Below are 26,104 nucleotides of genomic sequence, written 5' to 3'. Positions count from 1 at the left end.
GCAGCTCCCAGGGGACGAGGCCAGACTGACTTGTAGCATCAGGAACTGTGCTCCAGCCTGTCTCCACTGCCTCCAAAACTCTTCTAGATGAGATGGGTGGGATGAGGGATAAACCCAGTACTGGCAGGATGCAACCACCACGAGCTAACCTGGAGCAGCTGGTTTGAGGGGAGCTGGCAGGAGGCCGGAGGGGCTGCAGGAGAGGGTCTTTGCAGAAGGCACAAGAAGTTGCTGCACAAGAGCGTGACTGAAATGTCACTGGAGGAGAAAGTTGTTACACGCTGGAATAGGTGACTTCACATCTGGTTCCCTGACCTTCTGTGCTTTTCAGGGTTTCCAACCAAGGACGGCCACGCCCAGGGTGAGCAGACCAGAACACCCCCACAGCACCTGCTGCACCCCAGGACCCCAAAGTGGGGACCCATGAAGACCCAGAACCACCCTGATGGCAGAAGAGCATCGAGGAATGCCCCATCGAGGCTCCTCCCCAGCTTCACTTTGCTTTGCAACAGCTTTGCTCGGGTTTCGGCTGCCGACGCCTCTCCCCTTCCCAGCCCACCCCCCTCCCACCCCTCTTCGCCCTGCCATCCCTTCCTTGCAAGCAGCTCTTTATTAAAAATGCTAATGCCGGCACTTTCTCCCTGGGCTGCCCGTAAATCTACGAGGAGAATGAGGCGGGGGGAGGAGGGGGACGGGTGGTTTGGTGAAAGGATCTGAAAGAACGAGGAGCTTTTTATCAGGCTGTCCTCCAGCTCGCAAAGCCGAGGCACACAGCAGGGGATGCAGAGAGGCAAGGGGGAAAAAAAGATATAAAAGGGGGGGGGGGGGGGGGGAGAGAGAGAAAAATAAAGACTTTAAGCAGGGAAAGTGCTGTCGTTGACACTTCAGTGTGTCCCTCGCTCTTCTGTGAGGTGGGGATGGGATAAGATGAGCAGGTGCACTGCCAGGATGGGGATATCTGTGTGTGGAAGAGGCGGGATGGGGAGGGGATGTGGGTGAGCAGAGCACAGGCTGATGCACTAATTCGGGTCCTGTGGAAAAACTGCTGGAAAAAAACATCTGCAAGGCTGCAGGTGGGGGAGCAGGACTGGGGTGGGACAGTTTCCCAACAGTTGTGAGCAGGATGAGAGCACCCAGCCTGGTATGTTCATCGTATCACCTTAAAGTGCCTTAAAACCTCCCCAGGCCAGGATAAAGCCCATTACAAATTAAAAGAGCACATTGATAAAGACTCCTTAAATGCACCTTAAATCTCAACGGGGGAGGCTGAAAAGTGCACCCAGGGAACTGCACGTGGGGAGGGGAAAGCCACGTGTGAGATGGATCTAAGGGCTGGGATGTACAAATGCAGGCAGGTAACAGTTTATTAACTAAAGACAGAATGAGCTGATTTGATTTTTGGCCAACTTACACCACAAAAAGAATGGCAGAAATTTGGTCTGGTGAGCAAAGATGAAGCGTGGTTGGTGGGATTGCTAGAAACTGCATCCTGCTCAGGGGATATTAGAGTAAGAGTCAAAAAGCAGCTAATTAACAATGCATATCAAAGTAGTGAGACAGACTGTGAGCACACAAACAGCACCAGACAGATTTGTTTAGAACAGGCAAAGAGCAGCACACACACACCAAAAAAAAAAAAAAAAAAAAAGAAAAAGAAAAAGAAAAAGAAAAGCAGGACTGATCAAATGTATCTGCTAGCCATGATCAAAAAGATCTGAGATTTTGAAAAACTGAAGATTTAGGGTCCGGACACATTGCAGTGCGGAGGCGTGGATCTCAGTCTGGTACCCAAAATACACACAACACAAAAAGCTTTTCGCTGCCATCACCAATAAAGTACAAAGATGAGCTCGCCTTCATGAGCAAAATTAGATGCTACTGAGGGAACAGACACCGAGTCAACTTGTCATCACTGTAAATAAAAACAAACCAGCGGCAAAACTATCTAAACCAAAGGGTTGAAATGAGTTTTCAGATAAAAAGGCCACCCGGGGAAAACAGAGGAGGTCATATCCAGAACACGTCATTGCCAAGGGATTTGGAAAATTCAAGTTTGTTGACCAAGCACCAGTGTGGTTTCTCTGGGGACTGACCTGTGGCAGCAGCACATCACTCCAGTATTGGAGGGCTCAGAGCGTATTAGACAAGCAGTAGTCAGAAATGTCTCAGGCACAGCTGATCTCACCTTGGGATGGGGGAAGAGAGCAGAAGATTTGCAGACATCATTTTCAGGTGAGCCTGCAGGCCACCTGGTTGGGCTGGAGCTGGGAGTGGGCTGGTGAGCCCAGCAAAAGACAGCATGGCAGCTCAACCTCTACCCCAAAAAACATAAATACCAGCTTACAGCTACAAGTTATTCAGTTAAACAGGCTCTGACAAGATGGTTCTCCTAGGCTAAAGAGACTTGATCACAGTCATGACCTCGTGGAGGCCAAAGGTTCATGCAAGAGACCTCTACCATCACAAGCCCTTCCAGGCAGAGCTGCACTAAGCAGCACCTGGACATCAGGAACAGAAAGGAGAAAAGGAAAAAAAACTCTCATTAAACACCAAGCTGCCCTCGGCATCACGAAGCTTAGTGTGAACGTGCTTTCAAGAGCCCCTAAAAATAGTGGAAGCTGCAGGTAGGGATGGCGAAATGTGGTTTCAGCTGCTACCATTTTATGAAACAAAAAATCTGCCAAGTTCAATGAAGAAACACACAAAATGACCCCAGTTTTAAGAGGCTTGAGAGAGTTTTTTAAGGACGGTGACACTGCAGCATTGGAGCCTTCTCGAGAGCCCAGAGAAGGGCAGAAGGACTTTGACAACCCCACCATGGTCTAGGGCTGTGTTGCACCTTGGGGGAAAAAGAGAAATGCCAGGTTTCTCTGCCCCAAACAGAAAAATATTTTGGAAATGCTGCATATAATTTGTCATAGCCAACCCTGGTATATAAGAAGAAACACAAGACAAGATGTACCCTGGCCAGGCATGAATCCTGTTGCAGGAGAAAAGGCAGAGAGAAGGCTCCTGTGGGAGCATCAGGCTGGAGATAGGTCTAAAAAAGCAGGTCCAAATCCCCCAGAGGAACAGAGGAGGTCCTGAGCACCTTTCAAGTGGGCACTGCAAGGACCAAAGCTGGGTCAGGAGATGCCAACAGGTCCAGGGGGCTTCAGGAATGTATTGGTCCTTCTTGCCCTTGGCTTCTCTCCTGCTTGTTACCATCTATATTTTTTCCCAATTTACCTGAAAGCAGCATCTTTTTCTCCACTTTTCCTTAAGAAAGTGAAGCAGCTAAATCAGGAAACAACTGGAGAAGAAGCGTGCATGGAAGAAAAGTGTGAAGCACTCCCAGACTCACGAGTGTGAGACTCAAAAGTGTGAAGCAGACCCACACTCAGGAGCAAAGGAAAAGCAGAGGGTCAGGAAGCAAATGTTTCTCCACAGTGCTTATCCATTTTTAATAGCCTTGATGGACCAAGTTATTTGCCAGTTTGCTTTTTGCAAGGTGGTGGGGCCCAACACACTGCTCTGATAGAGGCCAAGGCTGGTCTCCGTCACATGTGGCTGAGGGCTCTTTCCAGCCCACTGTGAGACACTCCTAAACAGAATATCTCCCAAAACAGGCAAATCCCTGGCAGGGGAATAACCCCTCACACACCCCAGCCCATCACTCAGTGCCTCTTATGAGACAGCACAGAGCAGCTGGGGACATTCTTCTTGGACACTGGCCCCTGGGGACAAACAGCACCAGGAGCTGTATTTCTGCCTGTATTTCCCTACCCCAGCAGTGGTACCTGGCAGAGGTTTGGCGACCATCACCACCCCACACATCACACCCCACCACGTCCCCAGCGTGGGGACACCTGTGCCACCATCATCCCCCTGGCTCAGGGCACCCAGAGCAACAACTTGTCTAACACAGCTGGTGCTCCACGCCGGGTTTAGTTGCTAAATTGCCTTTACAATTATCAAAACCAGAGAGGGGGCTGGGGATGGCGCAGCAGTGCTCTCCCCAGGGCCCCAGTTCAAAGGGAAACAGTGGGGCTGTACTGGCAGCCCCCCACTGCTGCCATCCCCCAGCACAGCAGCATAGCAGGAGAGATGCCAAGCCCAGCCTTTGATGAATTTTCTCTTCCCACTGTGAAGACTAATAACTTCAGAGAAGGCATCCTGACACGTGCAGGGCTACCACTGATCCAGCTGTGGCATAATGAGATAAGGGGGGTAAAAAAAAGGGTCTGGAGCTGCCGCTGCACGTGGGACATCTGATTTTGGGGGATGTCTTGGCTTTCTGCACACCACCTCCAGCTATTCGTGGGAGGGCCCAGCTGCACGTCACAAACCCATGAGTGTTGAGGGACAGATGGAGCACCCCCTTGAGGGTCACAGAGAGATGGGAACTTCTGGAACCCACCACCAAATTGCTGCTGAAACATCAGAAAAATTTCCTTTAGCGCCTCCAGGTGTGTAAAGCTTGGAACAGATGGTGACTCCTCTGTTCCCTCAGCCACAGCACCAAAGCATTTAATTTTCCCAGTTTTCAATGGGAACCTCAGCCCGACCTCAGCCCCCTTCTGATCCCTCACACACCCAAGCCACACAGAATGCAGGATGCCCAACACAGTGCACACAGTGCAGGGGGAACAACATCGATCTTCTCCAGGGGGTGTTTACTCTAAAATGTGACAATGGCCTCTTGTACATCATTCCTGATTATTTCAAAGAGTAGAAATCCTTGCCTCCCACAGACCTGCTGCAGAGCCCAGCCATGTGTAGACCTTATAATTCACCCAGATGCCTCTAACTCTGCCATCCAAGAAGTTACCAGAGCTGTGGTAAGGAGCTGTGGAAGCTTAGCAGCTCGTGTGAGGACCAGTGTGTCCACATGTGAGGACACCCCACGTGTGAGGACACCCCACGTTTGAGGACACCCCAAGCCTGGGCACTCACCCCTGGTTCGTTCCCCACTCGTTCCGGATGCAGAGGTGCTTATGCACAGGGTCCTTCATATAACCTTCATAGCAGAGACATTCCCCTGTGGAGACAGGGACATGAGGGACACAGGAATGTGAGAAGGTTCTCCATGTGCTCCCCTGCCGAGTGCAGCCTGCAGCCACCCCAGCACACCCGGCAGCTCCCAGCTGCACATGGAGAAGGTGAGGAAGCACCTTCCCACCACAGCTGGGTTGAGGAGGCAGAGGAGAGCTCACAAACCCACCCCAACCTCAGGAACACTTACCAGTCTCGGGGTCACATTGGTGCTCACAGGGGTCGAGGAGGCGCCGGGCACAGAGGTCCAGGGCCCAGGGCCCACTGGAGTTTTGCTGGGAGAAGAGGACGACCTGTGCAGGGTTCAGCCAGTCACTGGCATCCAGCTGGCTCCCCTCCAGTAGGATGAACCGGCTTCCTGCCACCGAGTCAAGGGGAGTCAGTGTCAGCAACCTCCATCTGCTGTACCTTCCATCCCATGATGGTCCCCTGTATCCCATCCATCCCATAATCTTTCCCCCCCATCCTGTGATGGATCCCTCCAGCCCCTGCCCATTCATTCCATCCTGAGAAAAGTCCCCTCTGTCCCACAAGGAATCCTCTGTCCTGTGCCCATCCTGTCTGCCCTATGACAGCTCCCTCCATCCCACACCTGTCTTCTCTATCCCATGACAGCTCCCTCCATCCTGTGCCTTTCCCCTCTGTCCCACAGCAGCCACCTCCATCCCACACCCCTCCCCTTGGTCCCACACCACACTGAGGTCTGATCCCTCTGTCCCACAATGTCCTTCATCCCATGATGGCCCATTTAATCCCATATCCATTCCCCTCCAACCGACAATAATCTCCTTGGCCCTGTGCCCATCCCCTCCATCCCGCAGCAAGCCCTGTGTCCCACAACAGCCATCTCCACCCGGTGTCTGTCTCCTCCATCCTGTGCCACCCCATCCCTTGCTCCCATCATGGTACCCTCTATCTCACACCAGTCCCCTCCGTCCCGGACCCACCTGCTCCATCCCCCTCTGTTTTCCACCCATCCCCTCTGTCCTGTGTCCATACCCTCCATCCCATGCCCATTCCCTGCATCCACACTGGTGCCCTCCATCCATGCCTGTCCCCTCTGTCCTGCACCCATCCTGTCCAGCATTCCCCCCTCTGCTCCATCAAACCTTACAGATTGGGGCAGGGAGAAATGGGCCAGACCACGGGGTGCTCACCATCGGCGATCAGGTGCTCAGGGACGTGGAGGGTGATCTTGACAACGAGGGGACAGTTCATGTGGGAAGAGCACACCAGGCTGATGACACAGCTTGTCACACTGATGAGGGTCAGCGTGGTCTTGTTCACAGGGCTTCGGGGAGACCCCACTGCAAAACACGGGGGCACAGTCAAACCTGACACCTGAGGGACCCAGGAAGATCTTTGGGTGCAGCCAGGGCACCTCAGGATGCAGAGACCCTGCCCAGCCCCCTAGAAATCCAGCATCAATCGAATCAAATGGAACCACTTTGGACTTTGAAGAACATGAAGCAGCCTTTGCCATGGGACTCTCCATCCCTCTCTCCTGCTGTGATCAAGATCTTCCTGATCCCCCAGAGCCCTGGCTCTCCCACACCCTCTGCTGCACCATGCTGAGAACTTTGCAGCAGCAGAGCTTTAAAGCAGAGCAGTGATATTAGTAAAAAAAAGGTAAATGCAGTATCCTGGTTTTCCCCACTCCTTGGCACTTCACTCGGGTTAATTTTCTCATGACAACAGGCTCATTGATGCTCTTGAAAAAGCAATAGAGAGCTCTAACTGCTCAGGGCATGCAGGTCTTTGACTTTTAATCTTTCAGCTGAAGAAGCTGAGTGGAAAACAAACTGGCTGGAGACAAAGCCTGAATCAGCCTTCCAGCATCAGCTGAAGGAGACGGCTCCCAGTCTTGCCCCTCCCAAAGAAACAAGGCATCACGCAGCAAACGAGGCTCAATGAGGGAAAACAGACACTACCTTTCCTCTTGGGAAGAGGAAACCTCCCCAAGGGACGGCGCAGGGCAGTGGGGCAAGACTCCTGCCTGGGGACCGGGGCTGTTCCCAGCCTCTGGTGCACGTACAGCTGGTGTGTGCACGGTGCTGCGCGGCGGCACAGGAGCGCACGGGCCAGCCTTTGAAGCGTGTTACTCATTAATATACACCAGTGCCCAGCAGAAGCCTCCAGCAAAACATCAGAATTTATTTCATCCTCTGCTGAGAAACTCCACCGGAGAGCAGCAGCAGCCTGCTGCGAAGCAGGGACTGGTGCCTGCCTGCGGCAGCTGGGATTGCAATTGGGTTTCCATCTTTTTTGCCAACGCAAAGTCTCCAAAGCCAGAGAAGTGATGGCAATTAAGGCAAGGGGGGCCGTGGCTCGTCACCCACCTCGGCTGCGCCTCCGGCTCCGTGAGGGGTCCGTGTAGAAGGTCAGCTGGGGATCGGTGTCTGCCTCTGTCCCTGAGTCCCCCTCGGGGTTGAGAAATGCTGAGCCAGCTGCAGGGGACACTGAGTGTAGTCATGGAGGGGTTGGCACCGTGCCACCCCAAACCTTGGCATCCTACACCACCCTTCAGGGAAAGCCTTGCACTAAAGACCAGAAGCCCCATCTGCCAGGTGCAGCAGGAACAGCACCTGCTCCCCTTCCCACCACACACAGCCACACCCCCCACCACGGGTAACCTTGCAACTTTCCCCCGTGGCTGTGCCAGCATCCTGTAGCATTTACTGGGGCAAACACCATCTGCATCTTTGTACCCAACCAGCCCAACACCATCTGCATCCTTGCAGGCACCACATTTTCTGTTTCTCCCCACCCAAACCCTCTTTTCCACGCTATCTCCCAGCTCTGGTCCTGTTTTCTCCATCCCAGGAGAGGGTGGGTTGCTGGAATGTGGGTGGGTGGAAGCCCCAGGCACGCCATGCACCCCGGGGCCCGCCCTACCTCGCGCTTTGTTGTTAATGCGCTTGCGCTGGCTGCTGGAGGTGTGGGACAGCAGCGTGGCCTGCTGGTGGTTTGAGTCCACGGGGCTGGTGGCAATGATGTTGTCCTTGTACTTGTTCATCAGGGACAGCTTGGCGTTATCGCTCCCTGAGCAGGAAGAATTGAAGGCAAAATATTTCAGGGATAAAGATTTTTAAAAGGGAGGGAGGTGGGAGAAAGGTTTCCTTGGATCCATCTCCAGATCATCCTGAGATGATCGATGTGCTGAGGCCAAGGAGCTGAGCTGCCCCCAATGCATACACATGAGCAGCCCAAATCCTGAAGAGGACTGGCACCTCCACCAAACTATCCAAAAGCTGAGATTTAACACTCAGCCTCTCAGGGCACTTCTTCATATGCAGGAGAGATTTAGGCACCACACCACAATCTTCCCAAACTATGTCTCAGTTGGGAAGGCTCTAGCTGGATGGCTCAGTGATATGACTAAAGGTTTGCTAGAAGCCTCAAAGAATCCCTGCTGGTGATCAGAAGGCAGCGCTAACTCTGAATCACACTGATGGCAAGCAGAAATTTGCTACTAAAAACCTCACGTGAAGAAGACACCAGAAATCTGGGGACAGAAGGGAAGTTAGGGGGTCACGATGGGATAGCATGGAGGGAAGCCCATTCTGGTTCTCAAGCACAAGGCTGCATTGTCCCAGCCGTGTCCCACTCAGCAGGGACTGCTCTCAACTGGCTGCAAGGTCTCCTGGCAATGGAAGTGCCTTCAGGGGACCACCAACATCTCACACCCTAGGAAAACCCAGAGAAACAGGGAAGCTGCTCCAGGGAAAACACATGTATGGAACCGTGGAGAGAAGAAATGTTGGAAAGTGCTGAAACCCTGGAAACTTAAATTTCAAGGTTTTAGTATATAGTATTATCTATGGGGGCAATACGGAGGATTTAAGGCATTGTCTAAGTCCTTCTTCTTCACCTTCTTCCTGGTTTCGGGTGTTTTTTTCTAATTGGGTGAAAAAGGTCTGCATCGCGGACCTTGGGTCGTCAATTATTGGGTTAAAAGTCTAAATAATATAGGTGTCATCTCGTTATTGGGTGATTAGCACTTAAATAACCTTGGAAAGAGTCAGAGGCACCTCCGTTTTCTATCTTGCTAGTTAGAGCTCATGTCTCGTGAGACTGTGCTATAGATAAGAATTAGTAAACTTTGAGTCCCGAACACAAAACTGCGACTCCCGTGTGTCGCAATAAGACACAAAATAAAGATGTTTGACTCCAGTCAGAAGGCAGTAGAAATCAGAAGGCTTTATTTACAATTCACTCAGCCCTTTTATAACGTGCTGCGTGGCACGTTATTGGTCCGTAGGACTGAGACTTCTCCCATTGGCTAAGTAACAGAAATAGCAAACAACACCTGCCGTTATGGGAAAGGAATATTGTTTACACAAGGTTGTTTTGGGAAAAACTGTTGAAAAGTTTCCCTTGAGAAGAGCTAGGTCTCCTCAAGCTCATAAAATATCGAGCTCACACCCCTGTATTAATCCCGTCTCTAACACGAAGAAAAGAAGACAAGAAAGCAAGAGGAAAGGACCCAGCTCACCTGGTGTGAGGTCCATGCTGGCCTTCTCGTTGCAGCCCTGCAGCGAGTCCAGGGTGCGGGTGACCTGGCTGGCGAAGTCCTCGCCGCCGTTCATGCACTCGCGCTGGAGGTGGTGCCGCAGGTCGGTGATGTCGTACTCGTAGCCGTCCAGGATGGGCGTCTCGCGGATGCTGAGCGTCCCGCTGGAGTTGTGGCCCTGCACGCGGGCGTTGCGCAGGCTCTCCCGCCCGTGGCCCCCGATCAGCACCGACGGGATGTAGTGGATCTCGTTGGCGGCCTCGGCGCTGGCGCTCTTCTGGGGCTGCGGCACCCGGCGCCGCTTGCACCAGCGCCGGCGGGTGTAGAGGATCATCACCAGGCAGAGGATGGAGAGCAGCAGGGCGATCATCCCTCCCTGCGGGCACAGGCGGGAGCGAGGATCAGCCAGGGGCTGGCATCAGCTGCCCCCCGGGACACAAACACCTCCAGGGTGGCCTAGAGTTGGAGCAGCAACGGAGCTGGAGGGGGAAGCCCGATCACCAAGAGCCTGCTGGCACCAGGAGCACCCAGCGCTGGCCAAGGGCACCCAGCTGGAGCCTGCCTTGGGCTGGACCAGTTCTGAAGTTGCCACCGAGGCATGAAAAGGCAGCATTTAAAGCAAAGCGTGTTTTGTTTCACTCTCCTGGCTTTGAAAACAGAGATCAGCTTTATTCCAGGCAAATAATGCTCCTACGGGCAACTTTTTCTGACCCATTTCCAACTGGTTTCAGTGCTGTCACTCTCAATCTTGGGAGATTTTCCCAGGGTACCCAGCAGAAATTGCAGCACAGATTAAAAGAGATCAAGGCTTGAGACAGGGCTGAAGTGTTGTTTGGGGAACATGCCTGGGGAAAGGGGATGAAAAAGCTCCTGTTCCACAGGGATGGACCCCAAAACTGCACCTGGCCCTGCCATCCTGCCACTGTCCCCAAGATCACCCTCCTGCAAGACACCACTGTACACAGATAGAGAGCGGTGAGATGAAAGCCCCAAACTGGCCCTTTATGCACAATCTGCCAAGAATAATAACAATAATAACAATAAAAAGCATGTGGAGCCAGCTAAGAGCTCAGAGTCCGTCCACAGCCCCAGCCTCCCTCCTCTTTTCTATGCAACAGGTGATCTTGAGAAAATAAAATAATAGTAATAATCTGCTCCATTAGGATAAAACATTAGGGGAATTATTGAATGAGAAGCAGGAGAGGCAGCTGGGAAAGGAAGTTTAATGGCTATTACAGTTTAACCCACTTCCATTTCCAGAATAATGGAGCTGTGATGCACTCTCCCAGCTTCCTTCCCAACTTTCTTTAAAAACAGAAAAAAAAAACCAACCAAAAAAGGAAGATGAAACAAACTCCAGTGATTCAGGAGACCAGCAGTCCTGCAGAAGTTGGGGGGCTGGCTGGCATCTTTCTGGCCAGGGAGCCAGAAAATCTTGCTGGGGCTGAAAACTGTCCCTGGATCATAGAAATCACAGAATCCTACAATGGTTTTGATTGGTAGGGACCTTAAAATTCACCTCATCCCAATGCCCTTGCCAAAAGCAGGGACAAGCCTTGTTCAACCTGGCCTTGAACACTTCCAGAGATGGGGAAGCCACAGCTTCTCCCAGCAACCTGTGCCAGGGCCTCACCACCCTCACAGGGAAGAATTTCTTCCCAATATCTAATCTCTGTATCAGTCTAATTCCATCACTACAGGCCTTTGTATACAGTGCCTGGCATAGTCATGCAGAATTTTTAGTGGCAAAGTGGGAGCCTAATTCTGTATCGTGCTCCAATCCCTACGAGTTCCTGTGATCCATAAATAAATGGGGATTATCCCCATCCCCACCAGAGATGGCCTCTTCCTCTGTCATGGCTCTCCATCCGCCTGGAAAAAGTCCACCTGCAGATGGCATGACAAGCAGGTAGGAGGAATTCCAGGGCATTCCTGGCTCTCCTCCTCCCTCTGTATGCACAATAAATCTCCCAAACACCAGTGAGCTCTGCCATACGCCCGTGCTGGTGAACAGGGGAGACCAAGCTGGAGCTCAAATCTGGTGGATGCTCATTCTTTTCAGGTAGTGGCTGTGGGTTCACAAAAGAGACCTGTTATTTCATTGAAACTGAATTTCTTCTGCCCCAATAGTCTGGGAGCTCAAATTATCCCTGAGAAAAGCAGCCTGTGGACTCTTGAGATTTCAAGAGGCTCTGAGAGGAGGAGGAAAGCCAGAATTGAAGTCTCCCCCACGCACTGCCTATTGGAGAGGGTCAGACCACCACCTCACACCCCCGTTTTCCCTCCACAGGAGCACAGAAATCCCATTACTGCCCCCAGTCCAGCATTCACGTGATGGCTGTGAGAGGAGCCCTGCACTGGAGGGGTGTGGGAGTGCTCCTCGTCCCGTCCATGAGTGGATCTTGGTCACGATGGAGACAATCCCTCCCTCACACTTCTTCCCTTGGCAACCACACAGCAAAGAAAGGAAATCAGCCTTGAAAACTCCACGTGATCCTGACTCCTGGCACAAAAGCCAACCTCTATTTGTCAGGGAGTAAGGATGCTGTCGGAGCGGAGCTGAGAGTGATGGGGAACTCAATCTGCATTTGCACATTTTGGTATGACAGCAATGAGTTGTAGACATCCTTTTCATCAGCTCGATAACAAGCCTTGATCCAGGCACTTCTGCCTTGATCTTGGGATACAGCAGTGCCCAAGAAGACTAAGACCACAGCAGGGTCAGCCTCTCCAGAGGTGATGCACCCTCTTAGGAGCAGCTGTGAATGGACAGTAAAATAGAGATAATGGTGCAAGATGTTTTTGGGAGGGGCTTTGCAAACAATTTTTTTTCCCCTCAGACCAATCAAGCACAAGTGATGGAGGAGAAACCTGGCCTTGGGCTGCAATCTGGAAGAGCAATTGAAGCTCTTATTAGGGTAGACACCACTGAACAGCCTGTTTGCAGCCTCGGCAACACATTGTCTCTGGCTAATTATCTTCCAGTGGCACAAAAATTGTAGGATTCTTCAAATTTTTTCCAACACAGCAAAACAAACAAACAAACAAAAAACCCCAATTAACACACCACAGATCTTCCCCCAACCTAGAGATCTCTCCTTTCTCTGCCTTTAAAACCTCGTCTCTGTGTAGCTGGGTGGAGTATTGCTCTGCAACCTCGACATATGAAACCGTGGCCACGGGGCAGCCACGCTGATAGAAGTGGTGGTGACATTCCCTGGTGGCACTGTGCCACACGCTGTGCATCAGGGCAGAGGGCAGCAGGCAGCATGCACTGGGCAAAGGGCTCCTGACGAGTCAATGTGAATTAACCCTGAGTTAACGTGCTTGAGACCTTCAGAGCACAGAACCCCCAGGGATGATGGCACCCCGCAAATGTATTTTCAAAGTGATGCAAACTGAGGGAGAGGTTTAAAGCAGCCTGGGAAGGCACTTGGCACTCACCACTCAGAGCGGTGATCAGGGCATCCTAAGCCCCCCAAAGGTGAGCACTGCTCCCCATCCTAGGGCAGCTGGAGCCAGATGGGGAAATAAAAGGCTTTTCAAAAGTCACTGTATTTTCCACAGGCTTCCACAGAGCTAAACAGGGGCTGCCTTCCCATCACATACCATGACAGAGATGTGGAGGATCCTCAGCTCCTCCTCTGCCGACTCAGTCTGGGGCTCCTCTGTGGGGTCGAAGCCGGGCAGGTTGGGGGCCCCATCCTGGTGGTGGATGTGGAAGAGCAAGGTGCCGTTCTCCAGCCACTGCTGCCGCCAGCGCACCAGCGGGATGTCATCCGTGTTCCCCGAGATCTCTGCAAGAGCAAAGCTGGTCAGGGGGGAAATGTGGAGCAGAGGATTCACGGGACGTGTTCAACTCTTCCCAAAAAAATGGGTGGAGGGACCAAAGGATGCACACCCTCCAGCCACCTCCTGCCACACTATGGCTGCCCCTACCTAAGTCACAACCTGAAGAGCTAAAGGGGAGTAAAACCATATTTCTGGGTATAACCCAAAGGTGGGCCTCTCCAAAAATCCAGTTGAGGTGCAGGGAGACAGCACTTGCTGACAGCAGTAACCCAGCAGTGTCCTTCCAGCTCTAATTTGGACAGGTTTCACCCCCACGCTCTGTGTGTTAAACACAGCTTCAGACATTGGGAACACAGGATACAGGACAACTGCTCAGCAGCATCATTGGGACCACACCACAAATTACTGCAGACAAAATATTTACCATCCTTTGTGAAGAGCAAAACGTGAACGTGGCCGCGATTTCAGAGGCTTTCAGTTTACAGCTCTCCGCCCAGGACTCAGCCCAGAGACCTGCAGAGGTACCTGCAGCTTCTGCCCAAGCAGCCCTAATTTCCCCAAGTACCTTTAATTCCAGAGTTTGGGACAGTGAGACAGATGGACAAAGCTGGGCTGTCATGGCAGTAGAGGACACCCAGGCAGGAAGAGCAGCTGAGGACAGGGACACGACCCATGCTCCAGGACACTAAATGCCAAATCAAACCTAATTCACCTGGCTGGCTCCAAAATTTCAGGGACATCCTACAGCTGGGTCTCAGCCAAAGACAGGGTAACACCAGTACCTCTCCCGAGGGGAGATGGGCACTGTTTTAATCACTATCTCCCCCTCAGACCAGATCAACTCGATCACCATCTCACACCACCTTGATCTCAGCCATCAGCTCAAGCCCGTTAGCTGTTTTTTGTGAAAATAGCAGATTTTGTTGGGACAACCAGAAAAAACACAACGAGCTTCCCACTGAGGCACATAGCTTTCCCTCCTGTATCTGCCCCATTGACGGCAACGGGAAATCGCCTGTCTCACTTTGCAAATTATCATCTTTATTTTGCTTGTTTCACGCTGCCTTCAGATGAAAACTGGAATTCAATTACAGTGCTGAAAAACAACATTTTAAATTTGCTGTTAATTAATTTCATTAGGCCGCCTTAAGTGAGCTAGCTGCCGGGGAAGGTGGGGGCAAAATCTGCACCGGGAACCAGGCTCATCGTCCCAAACTGATTTGATTAATCAAAAGGAACATTAGCCCCAGCGAGTGAGTCGGCAGACTGTTCGTGCTCGGCACGGGCCGTGTTTCTGGCGGTGCTCAGTGCACTCGGGGCGTCCCGAGCACAGGGATGCTGCTGAGCGCTCCGCGGCGCCGACGGGAAGCAAAGCCGAGAGTTAAGTCGCCAGGAAGCCAGAAGCACTTTTGAAATTCCCTCTAACTGCTGGGCTGCGCGTTTAGGGACACTGATCCCCTTTGAAATGCCGGTCCCGGCAGCCGGGAGGATTTGAAGCAGCACATCTCCTCCTCTCCCACATGGTCTTTATTCATGGACTGAGAGGGGAAAACAAGCTCGCCCGCTTTCCCAACTCCCCACGGCTTCTCAACTTCGTATGAACCAGCTCAAATGGAAGAAAACACTCTCCCTGCACCTGCCTGCTAACGTGAAATTAGAAGTAATTAAGGCGAGAGCTTTTATGCGCAGCAGGAACTCTACATACTGACATTTGGAAAAAATGTAAATACCAGCATTTGCTCCATTGTAAAGAGTGAAAATAATAGATACTAAGTATGTGACATTGTGACATTTAAAAAGCTAGAGTTAGAGATGTTTTCCCCCTGATTTGACATATCATTGTAAAAGCAGCACCCTCCAGCTCATTAATATTTGAGAAGAAATCCTTGATGGAAGTTATTTAAATGATTAATAGATTATAGTAAATTTAAGCCTTAAAATAGGTTGTCATAATTTCAAATTTATTTAAACAGGCTTATTTTTTAAAAGAAATATATATTTCAATAAAACATGAATTCTTGTTTTAGAAGAGCACCACCCAGCCACAGAGCCTGAGCACATTATCCTCTTTCACCAGACATCACAGCGTGACCCTGCAGCTGCATTGCACACAGGTCAGAAGTGCAAGACACAAAGGAAAACACCCCAAAAATCAATGGCCATCACCCCAAACTGGCAGGCTATGAGCCCTCCATCACACTGCAGGACAAGGATACTCCACCATCTCTGCTCCTGCCCTGGCAAAGGCTCTTGAGGCAGTGCCTGGATGAGAGAGCTTCAGCCTTGGACCTTCTCCTCCTTTCCTCGAGTGTATTAGTAACACGTCAGCTGCCTCTGTCCTACTCCATTTCTGCTCCAAAAATTTACACATAAAAATGCTCTCCTGCAACCGTGAAGCTCTCTTGGAGTTTGGTTTAAGCAAGACCAGGACAAGATCAAGACCAAGCTTCCTCCCTAACATAGCATCTCTTTACTCTCTCTTCTCCCAGTCCAACAGATTTCACTTTTCCCTTTGCCATGCCCTCCGAGCAGACATCTCACCACCTGGTGGGAGATGCCATGGTGACCCATGTAGAACAACCGGGATGATTTATCTGGATGTCATAGGGTGTCAGTTCTGCTGCGGAGCTGGCAAGTGCTAACCCTGCCGACCAGTTTGTACAGTGGGGTCAGGATGTCCTAAAGGAGGCAGAAAAGTGGGCAGAAAAACAAAAATTTAAAAAAAAAAATGTCAGGGGGAAAGGATAATTTCAAGTTCAAAGTTTGAAAGATATTGATGAAAAGCCTGGTCCCTGCATGGCTTTCATTAAGGCCTTGGATAGGAAGCCATTAGCAGTAGTATTAACTTCTTGCACCTCTGTTAAAAAATAGCCTGTCTGAGTCAGAGGTTAATAACAGTAGGAGGCCACTAATTAGGCTGTGCCACATTCACCTGGAATCAAACGTGGCCCAGGTCCTTCATATCTGCAGGAGCAGCAGCCTCCAAAGGCCCTGGCTGATGCTTTCAACATAAGGGCCGTGGCTGCTCCCCTCCCAGATCATCTGAGTGGGGAAATAAAAGGTTCTTCAGGAGCAATTTGAGGAGAGGACAAAAAAACAGATTAAAGGTGCTGGAGGTATATGGATTTACACCTGCTTCATTCTTGATTATCCCAAACAGTCTCATTTCCCTTGGGACAGCGGTCCCACACAAAGCAAACCCAGACCTGCTGGAGGCAATACCTCTGCGTGTCCTGATTATGGGAGGCAGCACCTCTGTCACAGCCCAGTTCTGCACCTGAGCTGGTAGAACATCAAAACCATGGCTCATGAGCTGACCTGGACTTATTCCCATGTCCTCATCCCCCCACTGAGACCTGGCATGGTGTGGCACACAAGGAGAACAACTCTCCTTAAAAACCTCACATCAGCATTTTGATGAAAAAAACACACCCAGCAAAACAATTTTCCTCTCCATTTGGAAGCATTTTGCACTAATAGATGCCTCCAATAAGTCAAATGAACTCTGCCATCATGCTGGTCTCCACAGACTCATTTCATACAGCCAAGCACAGATTTTGACTTGGACTTGTATTTCCTCGTTAACATTTAAATCTGCCTTATTTTCCACCCGGAACCTGACCGTGTTTTTATTTAAGTTCCCCATTAGCTAAGGCTTTTGCTCCATGCCTAAACCACACACATCTTTTAAAGGGCTCAAACACAGCTAAATCAAGCCTTGCTTTCCTCTGAGGGTCTCCAATGTCTGAAGTGACTCAGGAGACCTTCCCACCGTGAGTCACTCGCTCACTCTTTTGGGATCTCAGCCCTTGATTTCTACCAATTCAAATGTCAAAATGCTCATCTTGATACTTAACTCATTTATATTTCTAGGGTTTTACTGACAGATCATTCATGGGATAATATTCACGTTTTTATGGACCTGCTTAAAAAATTCACATTCATCACTGACTACCCATATTTCATTTGCATTTTTTCCTGCCTCCAGTCTCAGGTAGGAAAACCAGCTCATTCTGCAGGTCGTTCTGCCTTTTCGGGACAATCCAGCTTGTCCCATCCCAGCAAACATAAACCTCAGTGGATATATTAGGAACTTGCTTCATGGGAGAGGGCCCCTGGGGGGAAATCTCCGAAAGACTGGTAGATATGGGAGAACATAAAGGTTTGAGGGAAAGGCAGTGATGATCTCCCTGGAGCCCCTCTCAGGCTAGGTCAGAGAGGTCACCCCACCACAACTGCCCGCACGTGAGGCTGGTACACGTGAAGCCATGAGGTGCCACAGCATGGCTGACAGCTAACCAGGCTTCTCCTTGGAATGCAGGGCGCCTTTGCTTTCGGGAAGGTCACCGAGGAGTTACACTTCAAAGCTGCAGCCACGCTTTAGCCTTGAACTGGGATTTTTTGTCCCAAATATGCCAGAGCCCTAACCCCTCCCTTTCTTTAACAACAAGCCCTCCATCTCTCTGGGAGTGACGCTGAGCCGCACAACTGTTTTTGAGCAGAGGGCACTGATTCATCATTAGTGGGCCTGAGCTGACCGGGTTTGCTCTGCAGCTGCCGACTTAACAACGTGACACTGCCCTGCTCTTCCCCACAAGCCCAAGGACGTGCCCAATCACACCTGTGTGGTATCCCCTCCAAGGTTATTTTTCCATCACGTTTGTCAAATTTGACCTAAAGCCGGGGGAAAAATAACCAGCAGACTGGGACATTCGCTGGTGTTTGATTTTCAGTCCTGTCTTCTTGTTACTTTGCTCCCATTTGCTGTAACTGTGAACTACAGAGGAAATGTGGGAAGAGAGGCAAATCCACCTCCTGGTCCAACACTCGGGTGACACGGTCACGCTCAAAAGAACCCAAGTGCCCACCCACGACAGGGAGCAAAAACAAAATAAAGAGAATGTGTGAATACACTTCCAAGATGCCACGCTGATATAAAAACCCCAGAAAGGACCACATCTACAGTTGGTATCTCACCCTGCAATGCTGTCACGTCACCTCTCCCAGAGGGAAAATCAGGTCTCTGTGGAAAGAGTCCAAATGATGGAGAGGCTCCCAGTCAGGCATGGAAAATTACTGCCCTGGCTAAACTGTCTCCCAGCAAACCAGTGAGAAGGGGGGCACAAACCCCTCAGCTCAGATGGTACTCACCTACCAACTGCAGGACTCCACCAACACAACTACTATCGCTCCAAAAGGGTGAGCAACTCAAGAGGCAAAGTCTGCCAGAGGAAACCCCAATTTCTCATAAAAGCTCTTGCACATCAAGGAAATTAAAGACCAGGAAATTCTGCTTGTGCCCTGGACAACTTGTTAGAGAAACCAGCTGGTGCATTAGTAAATACGGGTCGCCCAACACTGTCAGCCAGTAGATAAGGGTGATCCAATTTGACAGACTCGCTTCAAAGAGTTCTTGTCAAAATCCATCCTCAAAGTTTCCCAAAGGACCAAAGTGGTGTTGGGATAAGAAGGAAAGTCGTCTTGAAGCCCACCAGGTGGGGGAGGAGTAAGGGTTCAGTTTTCACGAAGAAAAGAGGTTACCAAGAAGCCCCACGGAGATCTTTGTCAGGACCTTGGCTGCTCAGAAACACTCTGGAAGAGGAGGCGAATGACAAAGTTGGTCACCAAGGCTAAATTTAGTCTTCTCAAAGCTGAAGCTGAGAAGTGCAGGAGGAAAGCGGGCAAGGAAGTGGGCAGGTGAAACTCAACCTTGGTGAAAGCAAGCTGATCTGGAATCCTGCAAGTGATATTCAGGTCAACCATCTCGAAACGGAGGAGGCAAAGCTTGGGAGGTTTGGAGGAGGGGTACAAGAAAGATGAGAAGTTGCAAATGGCTTTGTGAAGAGGAGAAACTCACCGTGTTAGGAGTCCTCAGTAAAGGAACCAAACAACAGAGTGAGGACATGATAAAAGCCTATAAAACCATCGGGCCCGTGGAGCAGTGGGAAGGGCAATGGTTATTCACTCTTTCTCACTTTGCAAGGATTTATGTGTGTAAAAACCAACAAAAAGGTTCTTTTTCATCCACCATAAAGTATGAAAGCACAGCAAAAGGTACTGAATTCAGGGAAGACAGAGCCACCAGCAGCTGTTGAGTCAGAGAACCCAGAGGTACATCCTAGGTTGAGAAATCCCTGCAGCACAGACCTGGGCAGCAGGGAAAGGACCATGTATAGATACCCTGCAGTTTTTGGGGTTTTTTTTTCTCAATTATCAGTGCTGGCTGCAGATGCCAAGGGACAACAACCCACTACCCCCACACTGCCCACTCTCTTGGGGCTCGGGAGTGATTGCAAAGCCAGCTTTGTGCTACCCAGGCCACCATTTGAGGATGCATCCCACATCCACGTGTCCCTTTGGGAGTGGTTGAGACCCTCTGCTCCTCCAGGCACCGGAGGAGGGGGTACCCCAGGGCAGCTCCCTCTTAGTGCCAGAGCCTCTTAACACCCAGCCAGAAACTCCCCCTTTCCAAATCCCAGCCCTCCGTGCTGTCAGACCCTACAGACCCAAGACACTTGCCAAGATTCCCTTCAGCTTCACAAGCCAGCCAGCAATTTTCACGGGGAGGCAAAGGACTATTTATATCCATCACGGACTGGCAGGAAAGGAAATGGCGGGCCACTCCAGCCCATCTGCCAGGCACTTAGCAGGACATCAGAGCATGTCGTACAGGGGAGGTCAGGCAGTGGTGGTGGTACCAGAGGGGGACGTGGGGGGGATGCTCTACAGTGATGACATGGGCTGCACCTCAAGGGTGAGCTTCAGCTCACTCCTACACACTCATCTTTGTAGGTACTCATTGTGCCAAGGCAGAGAGGTCAGGAAAATCAGATGTTCTTTTGGCATTTCTGTCCTCAGCACAGGTAACAAGCACAGTTCCTCATCTCCCCGGGGGCAGAGCCACGACCTGTTGGTTTTCTGAGACATGGGGTGGCCCTCCCAGGGAGTGAAACAAGACCAAAATAACCTTGTCTGCTCTCCTATCCACAGCTAGACCAAGAGCTTTCCCAAGAGGTGATCCTCCTCTTCCTCTCACCCGCCCTAGAGAGAACAGTGCTGGTCTTGGGGAAACGGATGGAGATGGCAGGTATGGGCTGCTGCCAGCTGCAGCCTAACATCATAAACTCTTTGGTGCTTAGGAGCTCTTACATGATTTCAAGCTCTATTTTCAAGTTTGTGGGGAGGCTTTGAAAGATGGAAAAGGCAGAATGAAAAGAAAAAAAAAAAAAAAGGAAAAAAGATGTAGAAGGAGAAAAAGTTAACCGTGCATTTCGAATTTATCACTCTTGAAAGAAGAGCTTGTCAAGACAGCCAGAGACCAGCCAGTGCACAGTGATCAATGGGAAGACTTTTGGGTCTAGTCAAGCTTCTTTGAGATTTACAGGAACTGAACAGAGGCATAAATCTGTCGCCGCCTGATGAAAATGGAGGTAATTAAATTTGCAGGTGTATATAATTGTCATATTGATGATCTGTATAAATCAGTGGAGCCAGCAGAGGCACAAAGCACACACTGGGCACAGAGGAGCTGTTTGCCCACCTGCCTGGCCAGGAGACAGGGCTGGTGGGTGCAGGACACAGCCCTGGGGCACCCACCTCACCCACACAGCTCTGCCCATCACCACAACCTCCTCCTCCACAAGAGACTTTCTGCAATTGCCCCCACAGGCAACAAAAGCAGCAGGACCCTCCACCCCTTCCAGCTACCTGCAGCCTCATCCTGGCTACTACAAAATCTCCTGTGACTACAGGAGGGTGAAGACAGGACCACAAGCATTGAGAAGCCCAACCATGGACATCGTGGGGGGTTCTTTGCAGCCGCTTTGAAGCTCTGAGCCCAGGTGCAAGTGGGGCACTGACTTGATCTTTTAGCAACACTTTTTTTCTTCTTTTTTTTTTTTTTTTTTTTAAATTTATTTTAACCTTTGTTATTTTGGGAACTTTGAAGCATAAGCTGCTCCGAAGCAGCTGCCTTTGTAGGAAGGACAGAAAGTGCAGAGTGGGAATTTGAAAGAGGGAGAGGAACAGGGAGGGGAGGAAATGGTGCTCCACAGCGGAGGTCTGCAACAGCTCCTTCGCCCCTTCTCCCACATCCCAACAAACCCACCCGGCTGAGAGGCAGCTGGGGCTCTACAGGAAACCTGGATGAAAAATGACCGTGGAGGATTTTCTACTTTCACTTCTTCAACACTTTGAACCAGAGAAACCTCAAAGGCCTTTGGAGAGCTGCACACAAACCTTCTCCCCCTGTCCCAATGTCCAAGAGGGACATCCCAACAAACCCACCCAGCTGAGAGGCAGCTGGGGCTCTACGGGAAATCTGGATGCAAAATGACCATGGAGCCTTCCACTTCTCCAACACTGTGAACGAGAGAAACCTCAAAGGCCTTTGGAGAGCTGCACACAAACCTTCTCCCCCGTCCCAAAGTCCCAGCAGGACATCCCTGAGTCCCCAGGATGGGTGCAGAGCATCCTCTCCAGCCACCACTGCCCAGCCCAGCTCGGTGCCACGGGGATCCATTTCTTCCTGCCATGCCACCAGGGACAGGAACACGAGGGAAGGCTTTCCTGTCACCTTCCCCAGCCAAGGCCCTTCACACATGTGCACAGGCCGGCTTCGCATCCCGAGCTGAGTGCCACAAACGTGCGGCAACTGGATAATTAAAAATTAAGGAAGAGCTTCTGCATTGCAGTCCGAATTATGTAACACCGCTCTTGGGTTTCAGCACCCATCAGCTTTAGTGCCCTCACACGGCAGCAATCCAGCCCTGCCTGTATTCACCTGCCTGTCTTGTCAGGTAGGGCTCCCTTGGCAGTGGGAAGTGGGAATCCCAACGTCACAACCAGAGACAGAAAGTTCCCTTGCATTTGCATGGGAAAGAGAAGGAAGGAAAATGTACTCAATTCTCTTGGTCCAGTGCTGAAATCGGAGATGGCCAGAAAAAGGGGGATGGAGTCAAGGTGCTTCAGCCCAGCAAAGCACAAAAGAGTTGCCCTAGCCAGGACAGCACTCCCATCATCGTGACCAGGGAGTTTCTAAGCAAGGGGCTGCTGTCTCTTACTCCTGCATCGGAGAAGCAGGAGCCCATTTTAGCAAACAAACAACAAAGAAAATCAAATCAAGGTGAGGAGTCAGCTGTATTCTCAGTATCTCAAGAGCAAAAGAGCCCTGCTGGACTCTGAGCACCAGTAACTGCAAACTCCTGCATTTACAGCAAGATCTTTGCCTTAACCCTGCCAGTTCTGGCTGCTGCTGAGTCCAGGGCTCAACAGGCCAGCCTGCCACTTCCTCCTGCTGTTTCCTCCTGGCATCTCCTCCCTTTCTTGGCCAGAAACCCACTGACTACACAGACATGTCTCTTGCAGTGCTATTCCCAGGACCTGGATGCTGCCACCTGGTGTGAAACCAGCCATTGATTCCTGCTGGGATTCACTCCAAAGGCCACTTCACTGGGCTCTGTGTGCAATGGCTTCAAGAAGCCACCGAAGATGCTGTGGCTCACACCCACAGTGAGTGGCTCTGCCATCACTGCTCCTAATGCCCCTTGGCTTCTGTGTGGCTCCTGCAGTTATTTGCTACCTCCTGGCACTGTGCCTCTCCTCCCTCCTCATGTCCTTCCTTTCCTGCCCTCCCTGGTACTTCCCTATAGCTGGCACGGCGGTTTCACATCCACACTGCCTTTCATCCCCAACATGTGAAAGCCGGGAAAACCCAGCCCTTAGCTTTAATTACAAGGAGGTGCAGACCCATCCCAGGCTGCCCATGCCAGCCCCATCCCATGGGGAGATGAGCACCACTTCCCAGGAGCCTCCACATCCCCCACCAGCCCCCCAGTTCCTGCAGGACACCCCTTCCTCCCAGTTTGTGCCACGGCATGGATGGACTGTGGGGGCATGCTGGGGCTGAGGCTGAGTCCTCCAGGGCTAACCAGAGATGTGCCTTACTCTGAAAGCACAAAAAGGCAGAAACACGACAATAAAAGCCATGGAAGCCAGCCCAAGTCCAAGGCTGACTCCACTCCCGCCATCCATGGAGGGAGCTGAGCTATTTCTCCTGCCCACCAAGTCTGAGCACACCACGACCACAGCACAACCAGAAGAGAGCAGCTCCTGCCGAAAAGCTAATGAAATTTGTTTCCTTTTTCCCTGGAAGGATGTTTCAGGCACTGCCTTACTTGCAGATGCTTGGACACACATCTCAGACCACTGAAGCTGTACCTTGGCATGAGCTGGGATGAGATGCTTGCAGCTCATGGACCAGCAGAGACATTTATAATTCCCCCTAGATTGTCAGGCCATACGTGTCATGTCTGCAAAGACAAACTCCTGGCTTGTCCCCTTGGCCAGCAGGAAAGCCAGCAACTCCAAGGCAGCATGACAGCTCTCGAGTCCCCTCGCTGCTCCTCTCCAGAGCTCTCCCAAAGAGGCAAGAGACAGAGCCCAGCTATTTCTGGCTCAGCAATTTGGGAAAGGTTGGGAGGTGCAGCACTGGGATGGCAGAACAGCCCTGCACTGGCACAACCACTACTGGGAAAGCTGTGCCCAGGGGAGCTTGGGGCCAGCCCAAGGCAGTGGGAGGCATGGCAGCCTCTGCAGTCCAAACAGGAGATTTCCCAGAGGCTGCAGACACTGGGGACATCATTAGGGGAGCAAATGGGCCGAGAGCACAGCAGCCATTTACAGACCCTGCGGCCACTGCTGCACAGTAGAGGCTGGCAAGAAAATTTGGGAGTGGGATGTCTCCCCCGCCAAGCATCTCCCTTCCCAGCCAGCTCGCCTGATCCACACAGCAGCCTCCCTGCCATGCTGCAGCCCTTCCTGCAGGAGAAAGGCCACTGCCTCCTCCTGCCACCCTCGTAAGGACAAGCCCCCCCGACCCATGCTGAGCCACCCATCCCCATGCTGCAGCTGCCACCTGCGGTGCTTTTCCCAATCCTCACCCCTCCTGCAGCGCCCTGACCCCTCCACTCACCCCATCCCCTCCCAAACACTCCATGCACGCCTCTAGAAAGAGTCTTTTAACCCATTAAGCCACCTCTACTACAAAACTACCCTGTTTCTCCTTCTGTGTTGGAGGAACCCCACCAGAGGAGGGTGTTTGGTGGCTGCAGGGCAGCGGCACTGGGAAGCTCCCGGTGCCTGCCAGCCCGGGAATCTGGTTCCCAGCACCGTACCCTCGCTCTCTCACTCCCCTTGGGATGCCAAATTAATTGCCTTGTCTCCTGGAGCTTTTAGCTGGAACAAATAAAAGAAAAAGGCGGGGTTGCCAAAACCCATAGTAAGGTCTACAGTTCCTCTGAGCTACAAGGGCTGCTTTAAATTTCGGGGGTTTTTTTCTCTCTTTTTTTTTTTTTTAATTTGAAGAAGGTTTCCATGGTAACTGTCTCCCATCACACAAGAGCCTGTCCCGGGGATATTTCGGGGTTGCTAATATCTGCCTTCCCAGGCAGCCAGTGTGTTGTGACGGTGACGTGGCAGCTGGGATTTTTGGCAGGGGAGGAGGGCAGGGGCACAGGAGGGAGGAAAAGGAGGCGCCGCTCCTAAAAAACAAGGTCAAGATCCTGCCTGTAGACATCAGGCAGGCCTCCATCCCAAAGGGCTCTGGCAAACAGGCTATGGTTTTCCTTGGACCACTGACCTGACTTGGGAAGCACTCACAGGGTAATACAGCCCTCAGCGGGCCAAGCAGATGTGATGTGTCCAACTAAGAGCATTGGCACCTTCTGCCACCTCGTCCTGCCCTTCATCCAGCCCTTAGGAAGAAATCCTTCCCCATGAGGGTGGGGAGGCCCTGGCACAGGGTGCCCAGAGAAGTTGTCGCTAGCCCTGGATCCCTGGAAGTGTCCAAGGCCAGGCTGGATGGAGCTTGGAGCAGCCTGGGATAGTGGAAGGTGTCCCTGCCCATGGCAGGGGGTGGAACAAGATGAGCATTAAGGTCCCTTCCAACCCAAACCACTCTACAATTCTGGGATTCTCCAGTCTCTTTCCTCCACCAGGTTAGTTTTCAGCTGGATCAGCTCCCTGTAGGAGCAAAGCCAGCTCTCTGCATCTCCCAAGCTGCTTGCTCTGCTCTGCTCGTTAGTCATCCTAATTACTGAGATGCCTCAGAGCTGGCCAGAAAAGGGGCTGTGTCCCCTCTCACATCGGGGCTGCGGACCCCAAACTTCTGGGACCCATTAGCCACCACCAGCCAGAGGATCCCTCAAGGATCCCTTACTTCTCTTTGATTATGAATGTTTAAAGAAGTCCCTGCCCGCTTCCCAGTGGATCTCAGGCTCTGCAGGAGCCACGGAGGGAACAGGCTCAGAGCCCTTCCTCAGCCCATCACCAGCAAACAAAGACGCCAGAGCAAAGCAAAGTGTGGGGTCAGCTTAACCACATCCCACACCAGGCTCCAAAGAGCCCAGCACCAGGTGAGCATCCATCCCAAGGACCCCCTGCTGCAGGGCAGGAAAACAGGGTCAGAAGTTCCAACACAGCCCGCGGGAGCAGGGCATGCTCTCCTCTGGGTGATTTCTCAGCAAAAAGCTGTAGTGGGAAAGCCAGAACTTGGCAATCAAAAATCTTCCCTTATCTAGACAAATCTCCCAGCTGCTGTTTGGGGTGAGCCACCGGCCACAGCTGCAGAGATGCCAGAGCCCAGCAATTTGCAAGTAAAAGGACAACCAATCTTAAATGACAGAGCTGTCATCATCCAGGCACTGCCTTAATCCCACCAGGCAAAAATTCCTTCATTTGAAGGACTGCTCTGCAGCAAGGCTCCAA

At 51.5% G+C, this 26,104-nt stretch overlaps 1 protein-coding gene across 1 annotated transcript in view; it reads right to left on the bottom strand.

Moving 5' to 3' along the window:
• Positions 1-26,104, bottom strand: part of ASTN1 (astrotactin 1) — a 54,360-nt gene that overhangs the window by 20,592 nt on the left and 7,664 nt on the right. Inside the window, exons 2-8 of the mRNA XM_066192162.1 lie at positions 13,157-13,344; positions 9,530-9,923; positions 7,930-8,076; positions 7,374-7,481; positions 6,192-6,341; positions 5,225-5,392; positions 4,936-5,020 (exon numbers count right to left, since the gene is read on the bottom strand). Coding sequence (XP_066048259.1) covers positions 4,936-5,020; positions 5,225-5,392; positions 6,192-6,341; positions 7,374-7,481; positions 7,930-8,076; positions 9,530-9,923; positions 13,157-13,344 — 1,240 coding nt within the window. The remainder of the gene's footprint in view (positions 1-4,935; positions 5,021-5,224; positions 5,393-6,191; positions 6,342-7,373; positions 7,482-7,929; positions 8,077-9,529; positions 9,924-13,156; positions 13,345-26,104) is intronic.

The sequence above is a fragment of the Chamaea fasciata genome, unplaced genomic scaffold (assembly GCF_029207755.1).
Source record: "Chamaea fasciata isolate MVZ Bird 193981 ecotype frontalis unplaced genomic scaffold, bChaFas1.0.hap1 SCAF_10, whole genome shotgun sequence".
NCBI lineage: Eukaryota > Metazoa > Chordata > Aves > Passeriformes > Sylviidae > Chamaea > Chamaea fasciata.
This window is presented reverse-complemented; position numbering and strand designations above follow the sequence as displayed.